At 40.4% G+C, this 18,049-nt stretch overlaps 1 protein-coding gene across 2 annotated transcripts in view; it reads left to right on the top strand.

Moving 5' to 3' along the window:
- Nucleotides 1–15,440, top strand: part of LOC134601517 (uncharacterized) — a 70,940-nt gene extending 55,500 nt beyond the window's left edge. Inside the window, exons 7-8 of one of the 2 annotated variants that reach the window (XM_063446025.1) lie at nt 11,870–11,916; nt 15,092–15,440. In XM_063446025.1, coding sequence (XP_063302095.1) covers nt 11,870–11,916; nt 15,092–15,202 — 158 coding nt within the window. In that variant the 3' untranslated portion in view covers nt 15,203–15,440. The remainder of the gene's footprint in view (nt 1–11,869; nt 11,917–15,091) is intronic. The other variant, XM_063446024.1, reaches the window with a different exon arrangement.
- The last annotated feature ends 2,609 nt before the right edge of the window (nt 15,441–18,049 follow it).

The raw sequence follows: 18,049 nt of genomic DNA, 5'->3' as shown, positions 1-18,049 counted from the left end.
GATCTATTAAGGCAGTCAGATTTTTCCTTTCATCAATAATCTGTTCACATGCATATTGATTATATCATTGAATATTCAGCTTTCCCCCAAAAATATCCATGCCGTTTTAAAGATATCTTCAGAATCTGATAAGGCAACCTTTATGGATGGATAATTCCACATCTTTATTGTTGTTTCTGTAAAGAACCATTTCCTCTGTTTTAAGAGAAAACATCTTTCTTCCAGTCTCAAAGTATGACCTTATAACTCGGCAAAATGGCATTTTGTTCATGTCTCAATACCTCTTTTTATACATTACAGCTTCCTAGGCATTGTGTTGGCAGATCGAAATTGTAGATGGTTGCTTTGTCTATTGTCTAATTGTTCTCAATTTTCATTTAAAGGATCACTATAGTGTCAGGAAAACAAATAAAGTGCCCATCCTTTGTGTTCCCTATTAAGGGTTAATAAGCATGTAGGGATGTATATCAAAAATACCCCTTTCTGTCTCATTAGAGATATTTTTGCCAGAAGCTCAAGGAAGCAAGGCGAAAGGTTAGCGTTAGGAAATATAGAAACATAGAAACATAGAATGTGATGGTAGATAAGAACCATTCGGCCCATCTAGTCTGCCCAATTTTCTAAATATTTTCATTAGTCCCTGGCATTATCTTATAGTTAGGATAGCCTTATGCCTATCCCATGCATTCTTAAACTCCTTTACTGTGTTAACCTCTACCACTTCAGATGGAAGGATATTCCATGCATTCACTACTCTCTCAGTAAAGTAATACTTCCTGATATTATTTTTAAACCTTTGTCCCTCTAATTTAAGATTATGTCCTCTTGTTGTGGTAGTTTTTCTTCTTTTAAATATGGTCTCCTCCTTTACTGTATTGATTCTCTTTATGTATTTAAAGGTTTCTATCATAACCCCCCTGTCTCGTCTTTCCTCCAAGCTATACATGTTAAGTTCCTTTAACCTTTCCTTGTAAGTTTTATCCTGCAATCCATGAACCAGTTTAGTAGCCCTTCTCTGAACTCTCTCTAAAGTATCAATATCCTTCTGAAGATACGGTCTCCAGTACTGCGTACAATACTCCAAGTGAGGTCTCACCAGTGTTCTATACAATGGCATGAGCACTTCCCTCTTTCTACTGCTAGGACCCACCTAAGAGGTCTGCCTTGACGTGGCAGGTGGGCATACCCTCTCATGGCCATTGAAGGTAACTAGAAAACTCAATTTCAGTAAAAATAGGTGTATATATTAGGTTAAAAAGACAATATAAAACAGAGTGCTACAATCACCAAAGTGGGTCACTCCACACATAAATAAATAAATAAAATAGTAGAAGTAGTGAGAGCACACACAGAATTATTTATCAAATTAGTTACCCCTATGTTCAATTAAAATCCTGTAGGGACAAAATCAGGAAAAACAGACATAGGGTAATAACGAACAGATAATTAATAAATAAACAAATAAATGTGCAAACTCACATATTTCTGAGCCACTTAAAATAAAAGCTGGCTCAGACTAAGAACGTTGAATGGATTGATGTAGTGATAGCTGAAATCAAATGCTAACTGCTTGTTCGTCCTTTCTTTAAAAAAAAACAGGATGCAGGATCTTAGTAAAAGATTTATTATTCCTGAGTAAAAACTGCAGCAAAACTAGAGGTCAGCAATCTCACTCTCCACACACTGACGCGTTTCAGCCAAAGCTTTTATCAAAGTGCAAGTCCATTCAATCCATTCTTAGTTTAAATAGGAGCCTTTTTGCGCCTTTTTTCCATTTGGTAATAAGCTCCTCCCCTTCCATTCAGATGCAACCAACAGTTGGGCATCCTAGCGTCCATAGTAACCTTTGTTTACTTCCGCGTTCGTCAAAAATGACATGGGGACGGTCTCCTCGCTTGTGCTGATTAGTCTTTAATGTTGCAAAAAGAAACTCCTACTGCAACATACTGCATACATATTATCACAGTCAAACTTTAAAATTAATATTACAACAAGCTAAGTTTTCTAATACATAAAAATGTAATCTTTCCTTTTCCTACAGAAACACGCAGAAAATAGATTAATAGAAAAAAGGGGGATAATATCATGTTATTCTATTTAAAGACACAGAAATGCTGAGGGAATAGGTCAAGTACAGAATACAAACGAAAAACTAACATATTATCCAACAATCAGATAAATTAGGAAAATATTAAAAATACATTGAAAATATCAATGTTAATACAAAAAATTTACAAATTCATGCCTCAAATAAACCACATACATTTCCTAAAAATATTTAAATTGTATTGTATTAAAAACTATGTGATTTTTATTAGTTAAATATTTTTAGGAAATGTATGTGGTTTTATCTGAGGCATGAATTTGTACATTTTGTGTATTAACATTGATATTTTCAATGTATTTTTACTATTTTTCAAATTTATCTAATACAATAAAATTTATTGTATTAAAAACTATGTGATTTTTATTAGTTAAATATCTATAAATACTGACTTTGATAATATGTATGCAGTATGTTGCAGTAGGAGTTTCTTTTTGCAACATTAAAGACTAATCAGCACAAGCAAGAAGACCCTCCCCACGTCATTTTTGACGAACGCGGAAGTAAACTAAGGTTACTATGGACGCTAGGATGCCCAACTGTTGGTTGTGTCTGAATGGAAGGGGAGGAGCCTAATACTGAACAGAAAAAAGGCACGAAAAGGCTCCTATTTAAACTAAGAATGGACTGAATGGACTTGCACTTTGATAAAAGCTTTGGCTGAAACGCGTCAGTGTGTGGAGAGTGAGATTGCTGACCTCTATTTTTGCTGCTGTTTTTACTCTGGAATAATAAATCTTTTACTAAGATCCTGCATCCTGGATTTTTTAAAGAAAGGACGAGCAAGCAGTTGATTTCAGCTATCACTACATCAATCCATTCCACGTTCTTAGTCTGAGCCAGCTTTTATTTTAAGTGGCTCAGAAATATGTGAGTTTACACATTTATTTGTTTATTTATTAATTATCTGTACGTTATTACCCTATGTCTGTTTTTCCTGATTTTGTCTCTACAGGATTTTAATATAACATAGGGGTAACTAATTTGATAATTTATTCTGTGTCTGCTCTCACCACTTCTACTATTTTAAAAACCTCAATTTGTTTAAAAATACATAGGGATGTGGAAAGAGCGCAGGTACCTTTTTTTCCTTTGGTTTTTATGATATGCTAGATATGTCTGTTTACACCAGGGCTTAAAGTTGTCAGAACTCCATTACCCTAGGTGTAGTCAGATTGCTTAACCCCTTAACCCCTTAAGGACCAAACTTCTGGAATAAAATGGAATCATGACGTGTCACACATGTCATGTGTCCTTAAGGGGTTAAGGACACATGACATGTCTGACATGTCATGATTCCCTTTTATTCCAGAAGTTTGGTCCTTAAGGGGTTGAAGTATGTGGTTCCCTACTTACCTCCCTCTGTGTGACTGCTCCCTCCTCCCCCGTGCCCTAGCTTCCCCGCACTAGCCACCTCTGGCATCAAAGCCACATAGTGACAGGTACCACTACAATAGCAGGTGCCTATCACTAAAGCGGCCAGGCCACTGGACAGTCTGCTTATTTATTTTTAAGAACCAGTGGGGGTGGATAATTAGAGTGGGATAATATTCAACTCCCGTCTTTAATACATTTCTTTTTTTTTATTTTACATCTTACAGAAGGCTCATATTATTGCAAGTTTATATTGATAACAATCACACAAAATATTAAACAGCGGAAACATATTTACTGCGTTTACAATAAATGGTTTTAAAACTAAATTCCGATGCCAATTCTGCAGCTTTATCACGAATCTTTCTACTCTCATGATGGTGTTTGGTAAAAGAAGGGTTTCAAGGTAAAGTTACCTGAGAGAAGCCTGGAATGTTAGTGATCCTTTTGTCCTCTAGACTTCCATGATCCTTTGCATTGAGAGAGGAATGGCATGGTGGTACTGATTTCTTGGAAGGGCCTTTTTCTGTTTGATGGGAAAGGGCATCTTGAGTATTAGCCACTCTATGAAGACCAATTGTGAAAACAGCCCATACATTTTACAGTACTCTCAAAAATCTTAGGGTTAGTGGGGGGCGTGGCCTGCTGCTGGAGCTGAGCGGATGCATGTAAGATCAGCTCCGACTTATAGAGACCAAAAGAGCAAAAATAAACGGCACGCTGAGCGCAAAACCTGCTACAAACACATATACTAACCGGGGGAAGCAACCACCATGTCGCACAGACAGAAAAACAAAGCGGGAAAACCCGACAGAGCTTCATTCTTCTTGACGAAAACTGCGGCCTCCAGATTGAGGGAGAATCAGGAGCCTGCACAAGATGGCGATGCCCAAGAAAGGCGGGAAACTTCCCCCTCACCGCACGCATCACCTTCTCGCACACCAGACGAACAGCCCCTGACGATGGGAGGCATAAGGGAGATGATGGAAGAGTTCACAGCCAATATACAAAAGAATATGAAGAAGCAACTTCAGGAGCTGAAAGCTGAATTACATAAAGAGGTGCAGGAGATAGGTAACCGCACCGCATTAATCGAAACGAAACTGGACGAACATGCTGTGGCCCATAACAGCCTGGCGGACAAAATCCAAGAACTGGACAACATTGTGGAAGCACACAGACTCAAACTAGCAGATATGGAAGACAGAGCGAGGAGAAACAACCTCCGGTTCCGGGGCATCCCAGAATCTGTCCAGACGGCTGACCTCCATAACTATCTGTCCGACATGTTCCAAGCTCTTACCCCAGAAATCCACCCTGATCAACTTATAATCGATAGAGCGCACAGACTGCACAGGCCTAAACATCTACCGCCTACAGCAGCAAGGGATGTGATCGCTAGAATTCACTTCTTTCACGCCAAAGACAAAATCATGAAAGCCAGCAGAACTGCAGGCATGCCTGAAGAATATAAATTTATTAAAATCTTTGCGGACTTATCAGCAGAAACCCTGCACTTCAGGAAATCGATGTCGCCCATCACCACGACCCTGAGAGAACAAAATGTAAGCTATCGCTGGGGATATCCTGCTAAACTCCTCATCTCGCATCAAGGTGCGGTCCACATGGTTGCAGGTTTACCACAAGGCATCCGTAAGCTGAAGGACTGGGGACTGCCGCTGCCTCCCGGTGGACCTGAAAAATCGGCGAAAGTTCCAAGAATGTCACCAGAATGGTCCTCTCAGTGAAGAGCTCGAGATATACGTAAATATATTACACAAGCACACACACACTTAATCAACATGACAACCCTTAGATTCTGCTAAACTTCAACAGAACTTATTACCCTTAATGCACAGCACAAGTTCGAACTGTTTATGGTCGTATAGACGTAAAGCCCGGAACATTGGCAGCTATCACAGCTGGTTAGACTTTGACTCTGCCCTACACAAAACGGATTTCGCATAAGGGCATGAACTGTGCACAGTGACCTTGTCACTTATCTCAGTAACGGTGTCAAAATGTGTTGGCTCTTTTGCCTTTAAACTCAGTATATGTTTTGAGTAATAACTGTTTGGTTAAACTGTACAATCTACTGTTAAAACTGCTCTGAGGCCCCTAGGTGAATGACAAACATGTTAATAGGCACCACCTGCACCCCCTCCACTACCCGCACCTACTGGTTAGGTGGCGGACCGCGGCCCCGAATATGGGAGCCCGTCTGGGTACATCACCCATTGATTGTTCTGACCCCTCCCTACACCCCTCACTCTCGACATACTAGTAACTTGTTACACCCCAAGAAAACGCATTCCTCTATCCAAAACCAAAGTTGGGCACTCAAAAATGCCGCAAAACACATAGTACACTTAAAGAAGCCATGGAGGCACAAAATTAGCACAGAAACACCTTTACCCCAACATGAAACTGGTCACCTATAACGTAAAAGGGTTAAACACACCAGGCAAGAGACGCCTTTTATTGCAAGAACTTAGATCTAAAGAGATAGACATCGCTTGTATCCAGGAGACGCATCTCCAAAACACTAAGACACCCAAATTATACACCAAATACTTCCCCAATCAATACCATGCGCTGTCCGCGAACAAAACGAAGGGGACATCCATTTTAATACACAAGGATGTAGCATTTATTGAGCAAAGAACACTAATAGACCCACAGGGCAGGTTCATCGTGTTGGTGGGACTCTTCAATAACACTCAGTACACCCTGGTCTCAGCGTACTTCCCCAATAAAGGGGCAGAGACCTTCCTTCACCGTCTCATGCAAAAAATTGAACTGATCAAATTAGGGGGGCTGATCCTCTGCGGCGACTTCAATTTTATTACATCGCCAGAGGAAGACACGACAGCGCTCCCACAAGGAGTAAGGCGAGGACAGATGGTCTCCATATGTAAAACACTCTCTAAAAAAATCATACTACACAATATGTACGACAGTTGGAGGGTTCTTCATGCAGGGGAGCGTGACTACACGTTTCACTCGAAAGTTCACAACACTTACACAAGGATCGACACCTTCTACGTGGACCAACAAACATTAGCACAAGTCTCTAGCTGTAACATTGGGGAAATAACTTGGTCGGACCATAGCCCAGTTTATCTAACCCTGTTCGACTCTTTCCAATTTAAGGGGAGAGGAACTTGGCGGATGAATGAGTCGCTGTTGCACGACCGCACATTCACGTCGCAAGTACACAAAGACTTGGCGAATTACTTTAAAGAGAACTCTAATGGGGAGGTATCGGACCAACATGTATGGCTAGCACACAAAGCTGTCGTAAGAGGACTTTTCATTAGGCGCTCCTCTTACCTCAAAAAGAACAGACAGAAAACCCTATTAGAATGCCAAAAGCTACTGGCGATAGCGACGACCCAAAATAAACTTAACCCATCCCCAGCCCTACTGGAACAAATACAGACACTAAATAACCAACTCATAGAACTGAATGCAGCGAAAACTGCATACTGTTTGCAAAAACTGAGGGCAACATCTTACCACCATAGTGGGAAAGCATCTAAATACCTAGCCAATCGGCTAAAAGCGAAGCTAGCACACTCCAAGATACCCTACTTACACACCACAGACCATAAAAAAGATTCAAAATCCCCTAGATATATCTCAAGAGTTTGCAAAATACTATGCAGATCTTTATAACTTAGGACACCGTCCCGGAACAGCCCCTCGAGATGATAATTTGATTAAAACATACCTGGCAAAACTCCCTTTACCACAGCTAGACCATTCACAACTTTCGACATTACTTGAACCAATCACCGTAAATGAAATACTAAACACAATCCGACAGCTGCCAGTGGGGAAATCCCCCGGGGCGGATGGCCTACCTAACTCGTATTACAAAACATTCGCAGACATACTAGCTCCGTGGCTGGAGCGGACGTTTAGGACGGCAACGGACACGGGTCAACTCCCCCCTGAGATGCTTCTAGCCACAATAGTGACCCTACCTAAGCCAGGAAAACCCCCAGACCAATGCAAAAACTTCAGGCCCATATCATTGTTGAATTCTGATGCTAAGATCTACGCTAAGATACTGGCCACCAGGATGAACAAACTACTCTCAACACTGCTAAATGACGACCAAACTGGGTTCGTACTGGGGAGACAAGGGACAGACAATAACAGAAAACTGTCCCTAATTCTGGAAAGGATTAGGGGGGCTGGTCCCGGCGGTCTACTCCTAGCTCTAGATGCCGAAAAAGCCTTTGACCGCCTGGGCTGGCTCTTCCTCCGCCGGGTATTGGAAAGGTTTGGGTTCCCGCAGCAATTCATCAAGCAAATATTTGCCCTATACTCCCGCCCCACAGCCCAAGTCCTACAGGCTGGCTTCATGTCCGCACCATTTGATATTACCAACGGCACGAGACAGGGGTGCCCTCTGTCACCCCTGCTTTACGTGCTCGCCTTAGAGCCACTACTTACGGCAATTAGAACCCACCAAGAGATAGAGGGAGTGGACTGGCACGGACGGACGATTAAAATCAGTGCATTTGCAGACGATATCTTGCTGTACATTACAAATCCAATAAAATCACTACCCCACGTTATGCAACTCATTACAGAATACGGGGCGCTGTCCTACTACTCCCTCAATACTGCTAAAACACAAGCACTAGGCTTGAGACTAGACCCAAAAGTACAAGCGAAACTTAAGAGGGAATACATATTTGAATGGAGGACAGACAACATAAAATATTTGGGCCTGACATTTACCAAAAACCCACAAGATATGCTCCCCTCAAATTACATTAGGGTCTGGAGGGACTGCACCGAAACACTGAAGGGCTGGGGAAATCTCTTTCTGTCCTGGACAGAGCGTATCATAGCAATTAAAATGACGATATTGCCCAAGCTCCAGTACCTGTTCAGGAACCTCCCATGGCAGGTGCCAAACTCATATTTTAAAAATGTGCAAACCAAGTTGATACAATTTGTGTGGGGAGCGGGACGGGCGAGAATATCCCAAAAAATACTAATGGCACCCGCAAAAAAAGGGGGGATGGCGTTCCCCCACATTAAATCGTATTACCAAGCAGCAATATTGGCATCGCTATTAACGCACCTTAAGGGGACAGACCAGCCCCAATGGGTACATATGGAGAACCAAACCATGACCCCCTTCCCCCTTCCTCAGACCAGTAATCCCAACCATGCCGACACAACTCAGTTTAGCTCTTAAAACCTGGGATAAACATAGAATACACTTTGAATCGCACCACCCACTATCATTAGCTACCCCTATTGATGCAATCCCGTACTGCATCCCTACATTCCACGCAACACCATGGAGAGACAGGGGAGCCACTCACCTGACGCACTTATGCAAAGGTGGTAAACTATTGCCATTCTCGAAACTATGCAGCAAATACGAGATACCTCCCACATCCCACTACTCATATATCCAACTACAATCCTTTCTCCATAAACAAACTAAGGAACAACCACATAAGCAAACTCCAAAAGGGAAAATAACGACCTGGGAACACACGGGAATCACAGGGGTACTCCCTCAAAACCTCAAACCACTATCTGAATGTTACAAAAGTATTCAGCCCTACCAGCCGTTCCACAGCTCCACTCAGGCACAACAATGGGCTGCAGACACGAACAATAACATTACAGAAGATACATGGTCACATTTAGTGACATCGGTAAAGAAGCTGGTGAAGTCAGCCCCACTGATTGAACAATAGTTAAAAACAATGTATAGGTGGTATATGGTGCCAACCCGCTTGCACAGACTGTTCCCCAATACATCCCCGACTTGCTGGAGATGCACCAGAGACGTAGGTTCAGTCCTTCATATCTGGTGGCGATGCCCTAAACTGGAAAGGTACTGGGCAGAAATAAAACAAATCATAAAGCAATCCACCAAGATCGAATTAGCCTTAGACCCATTGACCTTTTTGCTACTAGACATACCAACCGACTTACCTACCGCAGTTAAAAAACTGATATATCACATCTTACTGACAGCACAGAGGGTTATAGCGAGATCCTGGAAATCTCCTGCAGCACCGAAAACCCTTCAGCTAATACAAGACATAGACAAGCAACTCATATATGAAACCCACTACTCTGTGACACAAATGAACCAACATAAACACACAGACGCATGGGAAATGTGGAGGTCATGGAGGACGGACACACGATCCACCTCGAGTTAATATTCCTTTTGCAAGGACACATAATAGACAAAGACGTTCAGTAGACATAGGTTGGACACTAGAAAGCTATCCAATAGATATATAACAAAATACGCCAGGTAGCAACGAGACAGACAATGCGGAACCAGCAGATAGCAATTAATTCACCGTACTCCCAATGGGTACGTAATCGACCGCAAGGTGCCACAACATACCAGGGCAAATGGTTTGAAATATTATGCTGGGAATGTAACCACTAACTGTAAAATGTAAAATGTACAATGTAAAGTGAACGTATGCCTTCCCCTTCCCCCCCCCTCCCCTCTTCTCTTCTGTATCCCTCCCCCGTTACCATGACTTGTGGAAAACTCAATAAACTTCAAGTTTAAAAAAAAAAAAAATCTTAGGTTTAAAAATGTTTTTGTGCCACCGTATTTTATAAAAAGCGGGTGGCTTTTAAAAAACTTTTATTCCTGTCTTGGTGCTGTTTAAAAAGGTTACTTTTACAGTGTACATTTGGCGATAGTCATACAGTGTACGTATTGTGAAGGAGTCTTTACAGAAAACAGACACAGAGGTTTGATATAAGCACAGAGAGCCTCATTTGCAGTTTTGAACCCAGAATCCGTAGTAACAGTTCACTGAGAACAAATATGTGAGAACAAGCCTACTGACTTGATATTTGTCCTCAGCAGTACCAATTTAGTGTTTAAGGTAACATTTTACTCACTGCTAAACATTAATGTTATATTACTATTTAGTGATTACCCCTGGAAGCTCCAATCAAGTTGCTGCATACTTCATAGAGTTGCATTGGCTAGGTTGAATCAACTGGGAGTGTTACTTTGTGGATATAGAAGTTAGCAAAAATGTCATGTGCTGCACATGGAAAAAGAAGGTGATGAGGAAAAATAAAGAACACTCGTTGACATGCACTCATTAAGAGTTTACATCACATTCATCCATAAATCAAACTGGAGGGGAATGTCGTGAGTGGAATATACTTTGCTACTTCCTTCAGTTTTATAGGGCCACATTGTCTTAGTTATGTAAATAAACAACAACACCATTGTTTGCTCACATTAGATGGGGGCATTAATGAGCAAACGCGTTTACACTAGAGCTTGGTAGTGTCATTGTTTTTAATGAGCCACTTCCATCATAGTACTCTAGAAACCAATCAGATAGATTGTAGTGATGGAAAGTGATTATTACCATGGCAACCTCTGTGACTTTATGACACATCCTTTCTACACTACTCTGGATGATGATAATTGGCATCACTAGTACCATGTAGCCATTTGGTATTGACTGTAATTCCAGACTGCATGAGACTACCATTCTCACTGGGTGGTTTCTCTGAGGTGATGGCATGGAAGTCCCCCTTCTACACCCCGCCTTTATTCTCAAATTCTAAACTAAGCATTGGGAACATTTGCATTATATAAGGTTAAGAATAAGCAATGAGCAATGAATAATCAAATGGTTTCCAGTGCAGAGCAAAGTACACACATGGATCTCAAAAAGTTAGACCTTGTTAATGCGAGTTCCTGCAGGAATACAATGTGCAGTCCTGCTAAGCCTTGACTGTCACGGTTGCTCCGTCTTTGCCAGTGTTTATGGTCTTACTTTCTAATGCACTGGATACAGCTGGGATGGAGGTGCTTCTGATATTGACAACTCCAGTCCATCCCTATTCTGAGCCATTTTCTTAGAACGTCTGGTATACTGCAATATCTATAAAAAAGCTGCATGCTGCACAAGAGTGGGCTCTGTTAGCTAGTAGCCAATCACAGTACCCCCAAAAGGTGATCAATTAGTTAATAAGGTGATCAATTAATTAATTACAGACACTAAGCACATGCACCTATTTAAACCTCAATTTGCATTCCATTATACTGTGTATTACCATAGTTCTTTCTTACAATTTAATTATTATTTTCTCTGGTTTCCACATTCAGCTGTAATTAAGTGTTATTAAGCTATTCTATATTCTCTCTAATATGGTTTGTTCCATGTCTATTTACGTGATGTGGCAGGTATTTCTCAAAATCTCCTTTTATAAGATGGTTATGCCTCTTAATATAACTGCCTCGTTTTGCACAACTCGTCTATTTACAAAAACAGAAGAATAAAGTTTAAACCCTTTCAAGAAATTCTGTGCTCATCTGCTTTAGGTGTTCAATGCTACTTTCTTTTTAAGGTGATCCGTCCAATGAAGGGACAAGAGAAGAAATGCCATATGAAGAGGTAAAGAAAAGACAATGTACCTCATCTCTTCATCCTTTTAATTATATATTAAGCAACATATAATATTATATATCTTTATAAAAGAGTAAGGTAATTAAATTGCAAATGCACAAGCAAAATGTCCAAAAAATGGATGCACCATTTAAGCAAAAACATAACACTGTGTCTATTTCTATATAGAATAATATAACATTCTCCTTTTACCCTAAGTTCCTTTTAATGCTATGTGTTTTTTTTAAATGTTTGACTTTGTCATTAGTAGACTACAATTAAATAAATGTCATGTACTCAAGGCCCACAGTGGTATATATTAGGGCATTTTCCTTGAAAGGGTTGGTGGTCCAAAGTCCAAATATTATGAAATGTCAAACTTATTCTAGATACATGTGCAGTTTTAAAAAATATGCTCACAAAATTTAAAAACAATTCCCCCCCACCCAAGTAAATGCATAACCCTCAACCGTTAAACTCATCTTACAAGTATACTGTTGCTGGGCATCCATTTGGCGAAAATCATTGAGGATAATGTATTTTTCTAAAATATTTCTTTTTGTGTATAAAGAACCAGTCAGTGATCTTTACTGTCTACAAGGTATGGGGTTGTGTAATGTCTGATCTGGCTGGTATTACAAATTATTGTAGTGGTTATGATTAGAGATGTCCCGAACAGTTCAGCGGTAACTGTTCGCCGGCGAACTTAGCTTGTTCGCTGTCGCCGCGGTGGGCGAACATATGCGATGTTCGGTCCGCCCCCTATTCGTCATCATTGAGTAAACTTTGACCCTGTACCTCACAGTCAGCCGACACATTTCAGCCAATTAGCAGCAGACCCTCCCTCCCAGACCCTCCCACCTCCATGACGAATAGGGAGCGGACCGAACATCGCATATGTTCGCCCGCCGCGGCGACCGCGAACAAGCTATGTTCGCAGGCGAACTGTTTGTGACATCTCTAGTTATGATACTCAGAATCTACGGGCTCCATCACCCATTAAAAAAAAAAAAAAAAGAAAACAATTGTGAGATGGTTTTCTCTCTGTGCTACCTGGCCCATGTGTTTACAGCTTCTCATTGCAATCCACGTTGGAAGGATTTTCACATAAAAAGGCAGAAGGTGTTATTTCTACATTATCAGTGTAGTTACGGAATGCGTGGGCCATAGGTGCCAGGAAGAAATCTTTTTTTTTTTTTTTCAAACCATTTAAAAGTATTTTGATAAAAAAAAAAAAGAAGAATTCTCAATTAATCAAATCCCCTTAAGCAGCACAATGAGCTTTAAACATGCCACAAAGGTGCTGGTTATTGACAGCTTATAATTGATTTAAAGATTAAGTGGAGGCAGATGTTGTTATACGCACATGGCACATTCAAAATACCAATGGTTTTCCTGTGTTAGACTTAAAACTCACTAGAGATATCTTAAATATAGTCATTCTGAAAAAAAGAAAACTACTTGAAAAGAGAGCGCAATATGAAAATAAATAAAGGACCTGTATAAAAAGTCAAAATATAGCTTAAATAATACAATGCATATGGTACCTTCTGGTACTCAGACAATGATCGCTGCTAAAACGAAAAGAATTCTCCCAGATTCTAAAAAACAAATTGGCATATGAGTTTCAGCGCTAAGTAGATATTCCCCTTCAAAAATAAAAAGGGTGCATAAATATGTGAAAAAATATATAAAAAATCATATAGATCAGAAAAAGGAAAAAAGAAAAAAAAAATGTGTCCAAAAGTTCTGTCTATAACAAAGTCCTGAACAAGAGTCCAAATTTCGTGATGGTTTGCAGGGACTCGGTAATGAGTGGAGATACCTTAGAAAAACGGAAACAGGGAAAGATACATAGCGTGATACTGTATCAAAAAAATATATATATATTATTTATTGTCCAAAATACAGGAACAAAATAGAAAGGATCCCCCCCAACATAAAACTCTTACATAGAATAAAATATAGTACTCATCGTGATATGTAATGCAGAAAAAAGATCTGTCCCAGCGGCTCGTGTATTTCCCTGTGACAGCTTCTCTCCGGTGCACTCGGGTAGGCTGTCGGTAATGAGTTCAGAGGGAAAACGCTAGCTTGAAAATCCGGCTTCTGGTAGGCGCTGGTACAGTCTGCTGCAGATGGTTGTTGCCAATGAATAAAAAAGCACCCTATCAACGCGTTTCGCCCTTCTCTTGAAAAAGCCCTCTGTAGAAGGGCGAAACGCGTTGATAGGGTGCTTTTTTATTCATTGGCAACAACCATCTGCAGCAGACTGTACCAGCGCCTACCAGAAGCCGGATTTTCCAGCCAGCATTTTCCCTCTGAACACATTACCGACAGCCTACCCGAGTGCACCGGAGAGAAGCTGTCACAGGGAAATACACGAGCCGCTGGGACAGATCTTTTTTCTGCATTACATATCACGATGAGTACTATATTTTATTCTATGTAAGAGTTTTATGTTGGGGGGGGATCCTTTCTATTTTGTTCCTGTATTTTGGACAATAAATAATATATATATATTTTTTTGATACAGTATCACGCTATGTATCTTTCCCTGTTTCCGTTTTTCTAAGGTATCTCCACTCATTACCGAGTCCCTGCAAACCATCACGAAATTTGGACTCTTGTTCAGGACTTTGTTATAGACAGAACTTTTGGACACATTTTTTATTTTTTTATTTTTTCCTTTTTCTGATCTATATGATTTTTTATATATTTTTTTTACATATTTATGCACCCTTTTTATTTTTGAAGGGGAATATCTACTTAGCGCTGAAAAAAAGAATAATGAGCACCAAAATATCTTATTATCAATGTATTTACATACCTCGTAATTGAACAAGCCATGGGGAACAGCCCACACATGTCTGTTAGATCAAGCCATGGTAAAATGTGAAATCTACAGATAAAGACAAGTAGAAAGTCTGATGAGAGCTAGAATTTATTTTCGGAAATGGCTGGGATCTTTAAAAGCTCACACTCCGCATCAGACTCTTTCTCATTGATGGATATTTTACCGACCATCCATTATTCTAACTGCCATACACAAACACACACAGTCTTTCATATATGTTTTCATATAGACATGTCCCATTTAGGCACATCTGATTGGTGCTCAGGGGACACTGCAAACTACAAATATTTTATTATAACTGTAAACTTGTTGTTTTGTTTTATTTAGATTAAGGGAGGCATTGTCTATGCAGACTTGAAAATGACCGAGTTGGAACCTGGACAATCACGTTCTCAACCAAATCAGAAAACAGAAATTATATATTCGTATGTGAAATGATTTATTGTATTGTCCATTTCCCCCTTCTCTTATGGAGTCCTTTTTTGTTTAAATATTAATGGAATAGTATCTTGATATTCATTCCAAACATGAAATAAAAAGCTATTTACACAAAAAACAATCTATTTAAATATCTCTATTATTAAGTATCAAAACTATATATTGAACACATAATTGTTGCAGATATTTCTCACATATGTAGGATCAGCTGCCAGCATCCACAATGATTTTGAAAAAACACCAAAACATATGCAATGGTAAGGATCTGAGAAGGAAAAACAGTGAATAAATCATGTATTTAAAAAAATAAGGTATTCAATCTTTTTTAAAGCTCTTTTTGGGGCCTAGACGGGACATATTTGTGTATTAGTGAGCATAAGTAGGTCGGATACAGCATTGTGTAGAGATTTGTAGGCAAGTATCAGGATTTTAAATTGAGTCCTATATCTTACGGGAAGCTAGGGACTAACAGAGGGGGAGGTGTAGGAGGTGCGGACAGACAGAAAGATTAACCTCACAACTGCATTCATTATAGACTGTAGCGGGGCGAGTTGGGAACACGTAAGACCACTTAGAAGTGGATTACAGTTGTCAATGAGAAAGAGGACAGCAGCATGGAAAAGTACCCTAGCTGCATCAGCGTTCTTTAGGGGTGGATGCACACTATGTTTTTAAGATGGAAGTGGCAGGATTTGGCGATTGATTGAACATGAAGGGTGAAGGAAAGGTCAGAGTCAAAGAGAACACCTAGGCAGCGAGCCTGTGACGTAGAGCTGATGGTAACACCATTGATTTGGAGGGAAACAGACAAGGGAGTAGCAACATTTGAGGGAGGGAAGACCAGAAGTTCTATTTTGGACAGGTTGAGTTTAACCCCTTAAGGACACATGACATGTGTGACATGTCACGATTTCCTTTTATTCCAGAAGTTTGGTCCTTAAGGGGTTAAAGGGACACTCCAGGCACCCAGACCACTTCTGCTCATTGGAGTGGTCTGGGTGCCAACTCCCACTACTCCTAACCCTGCAAGTGTAATTATTGCAGTTGTTTAAAAACTGCAATAATTACCTTGCAGGGTTAATTCCACCTCTAGTGGCTGTCTACTAGATAGCCACTAGAGGTCACTTCCTGGTTTGTAGCAAGGATTTTCCTTGCTAGAGCGTCGCTGGACATCCTCACGCTGTGTGAGGACCTAAAGCGTCGCTCAAATCCCCATAGGAAAGCATTGAAATTTTTTTCAATGCTTTCCTATGGGGAGCGCTAATGCGCATGCGCGGCATGCGCATTAGGTCTTCTCGGCCGGTGGGCGGGATCAGTCTTGCCCACCGGCCGACGTAATCACAGGGAGGAGCGGCGCGGAGGAGGAGACAGCGACGAGGGACATCGCCGCTGCCTCAGGTAAGTGACTGAAGGGGTTTTCACCCCTTCAGTAACCAGGGATTGGTGGGTGGGAGGGAGAGGGACCCTCCAGTGCCAGGAAAACGAATTGTTTTCCTGGCACTGGAGTTTTCCTTTAAGGAAGTGAGCTCCCATCCAGTTGGAAATATCAGAGAGGCAGTCAGAAACACGAGTCAAGAGGGGTGATGAGACATCAGAGGAAGACAGATACACTTGTGTGCCATCTGCAAAGAAATGATACTGGAAGCTGGAGGATCTGATGAGTTTACCAAGGTAGGCAGTATAGATTGGTACATATAGGTGGTAAGGCAGATTTAATTGGAAAACCATACAACAGTTTGGCTCCCAGAGTAGTCTATCAAGCTTCTGTGGGAGCCGAAACCCAGTCCAATTTCATCATGATTATTGTTATGGGACTGGTTTACCCTTGTCTGAGGGCACTACGGATGGAAAATGTTTAGTGAGTGCCACTCCACTTTATGCATATTGAACTGCATTGTAAGTATCTAACATTTTTTTAATGGTTTGACTTCTTACTTGGGGTCTGCCATGTGCCACTCCCTGACTCCCCTGTTAAAGCTGCGGAGCCAAAGATTTCTAGGCAGGAACTTCTGTTAGCTCTCCTGAGCTAATCCCTGCAGTGCAAGAGCTGAAGTAGTTACTGTGAGAGTTCCTTTGAAATGTGTAGATAATATACTTTGAGTTACATGTTCAGCCTTTCACACATTCTGCTGGCAAACATCCCAATTTCAAGTGATTGACAAATTTGCCACAAATAGTGTATTATCCTTCTTGACTTCAAAATGGACTTCTCTTTGGATCAACAAAGTTGTTACCCCAGCTAATATTATATCCCTGAATACCCTGGGATTGTTCTTCTGTTTTTTTTTTTTTTAAAGAACATCCAAAGTTTGTTTAGAGATATGTACAAAATCAGAGAAAACTATCTTGTTAAGCAGATATTTGTACCTCTAAGTGTAAAGAACCTTTGCTTTAGGTGAAATCTCTTTTTTTTCAAGTCTAAATGTCTGGCGTCTTAACTACATAAAATCTTATTTGCCCCTTGGCTGCCAGTACTCTATTTGATTCAGATCCCTCTACAGCAAACTAATATCTTTCACACTGTTTATTGCCTTCCCCATTATATAGTTGACCAATAGGTTTATAATTTCCAGGCAAAGATTTTGATGACTCTTCCGAGATATATTTCCATTTCTGAGTGACCTTTTGTGACCTTTCCACATTGTTTGAAATGTAGAAAATGTTGCAATTTTTAGACATTTTCTTTTATATCTGCATTCCCTTTTGAATCAAGTATCAGAATATCAGAACGTCTTTTCTAGATCTGTCTTCTAGAAATGGTCTTCTGGAAAGTGTCTTCAACAGGTTTATAGAGAAAACTAAGTAAATAGTCTTCAACTTTGTTATACTGCAATGCAGACACTGCAC

The sequence above is a fragment of the Pelobates fuscus genome, chromosome 3 (assembly GCF_036172605.1).
Source record: "Pelobates fuscus isolate aPelFus1 chromosome 3, aPelFus1.pri, whole genome shotgun sequence".
Taxonomy (NCBI): Eukaryota; Metazoa; Chordata; class Amphibia; order Anura; family Pelobatidae; genus Pelobates; species Pelobates fuscus.
The sequence above is the reverse complement of the archived record's forward strand: the minus strand, read 5'-3'. Positions and strand labels throughout refer to the sequence as shown.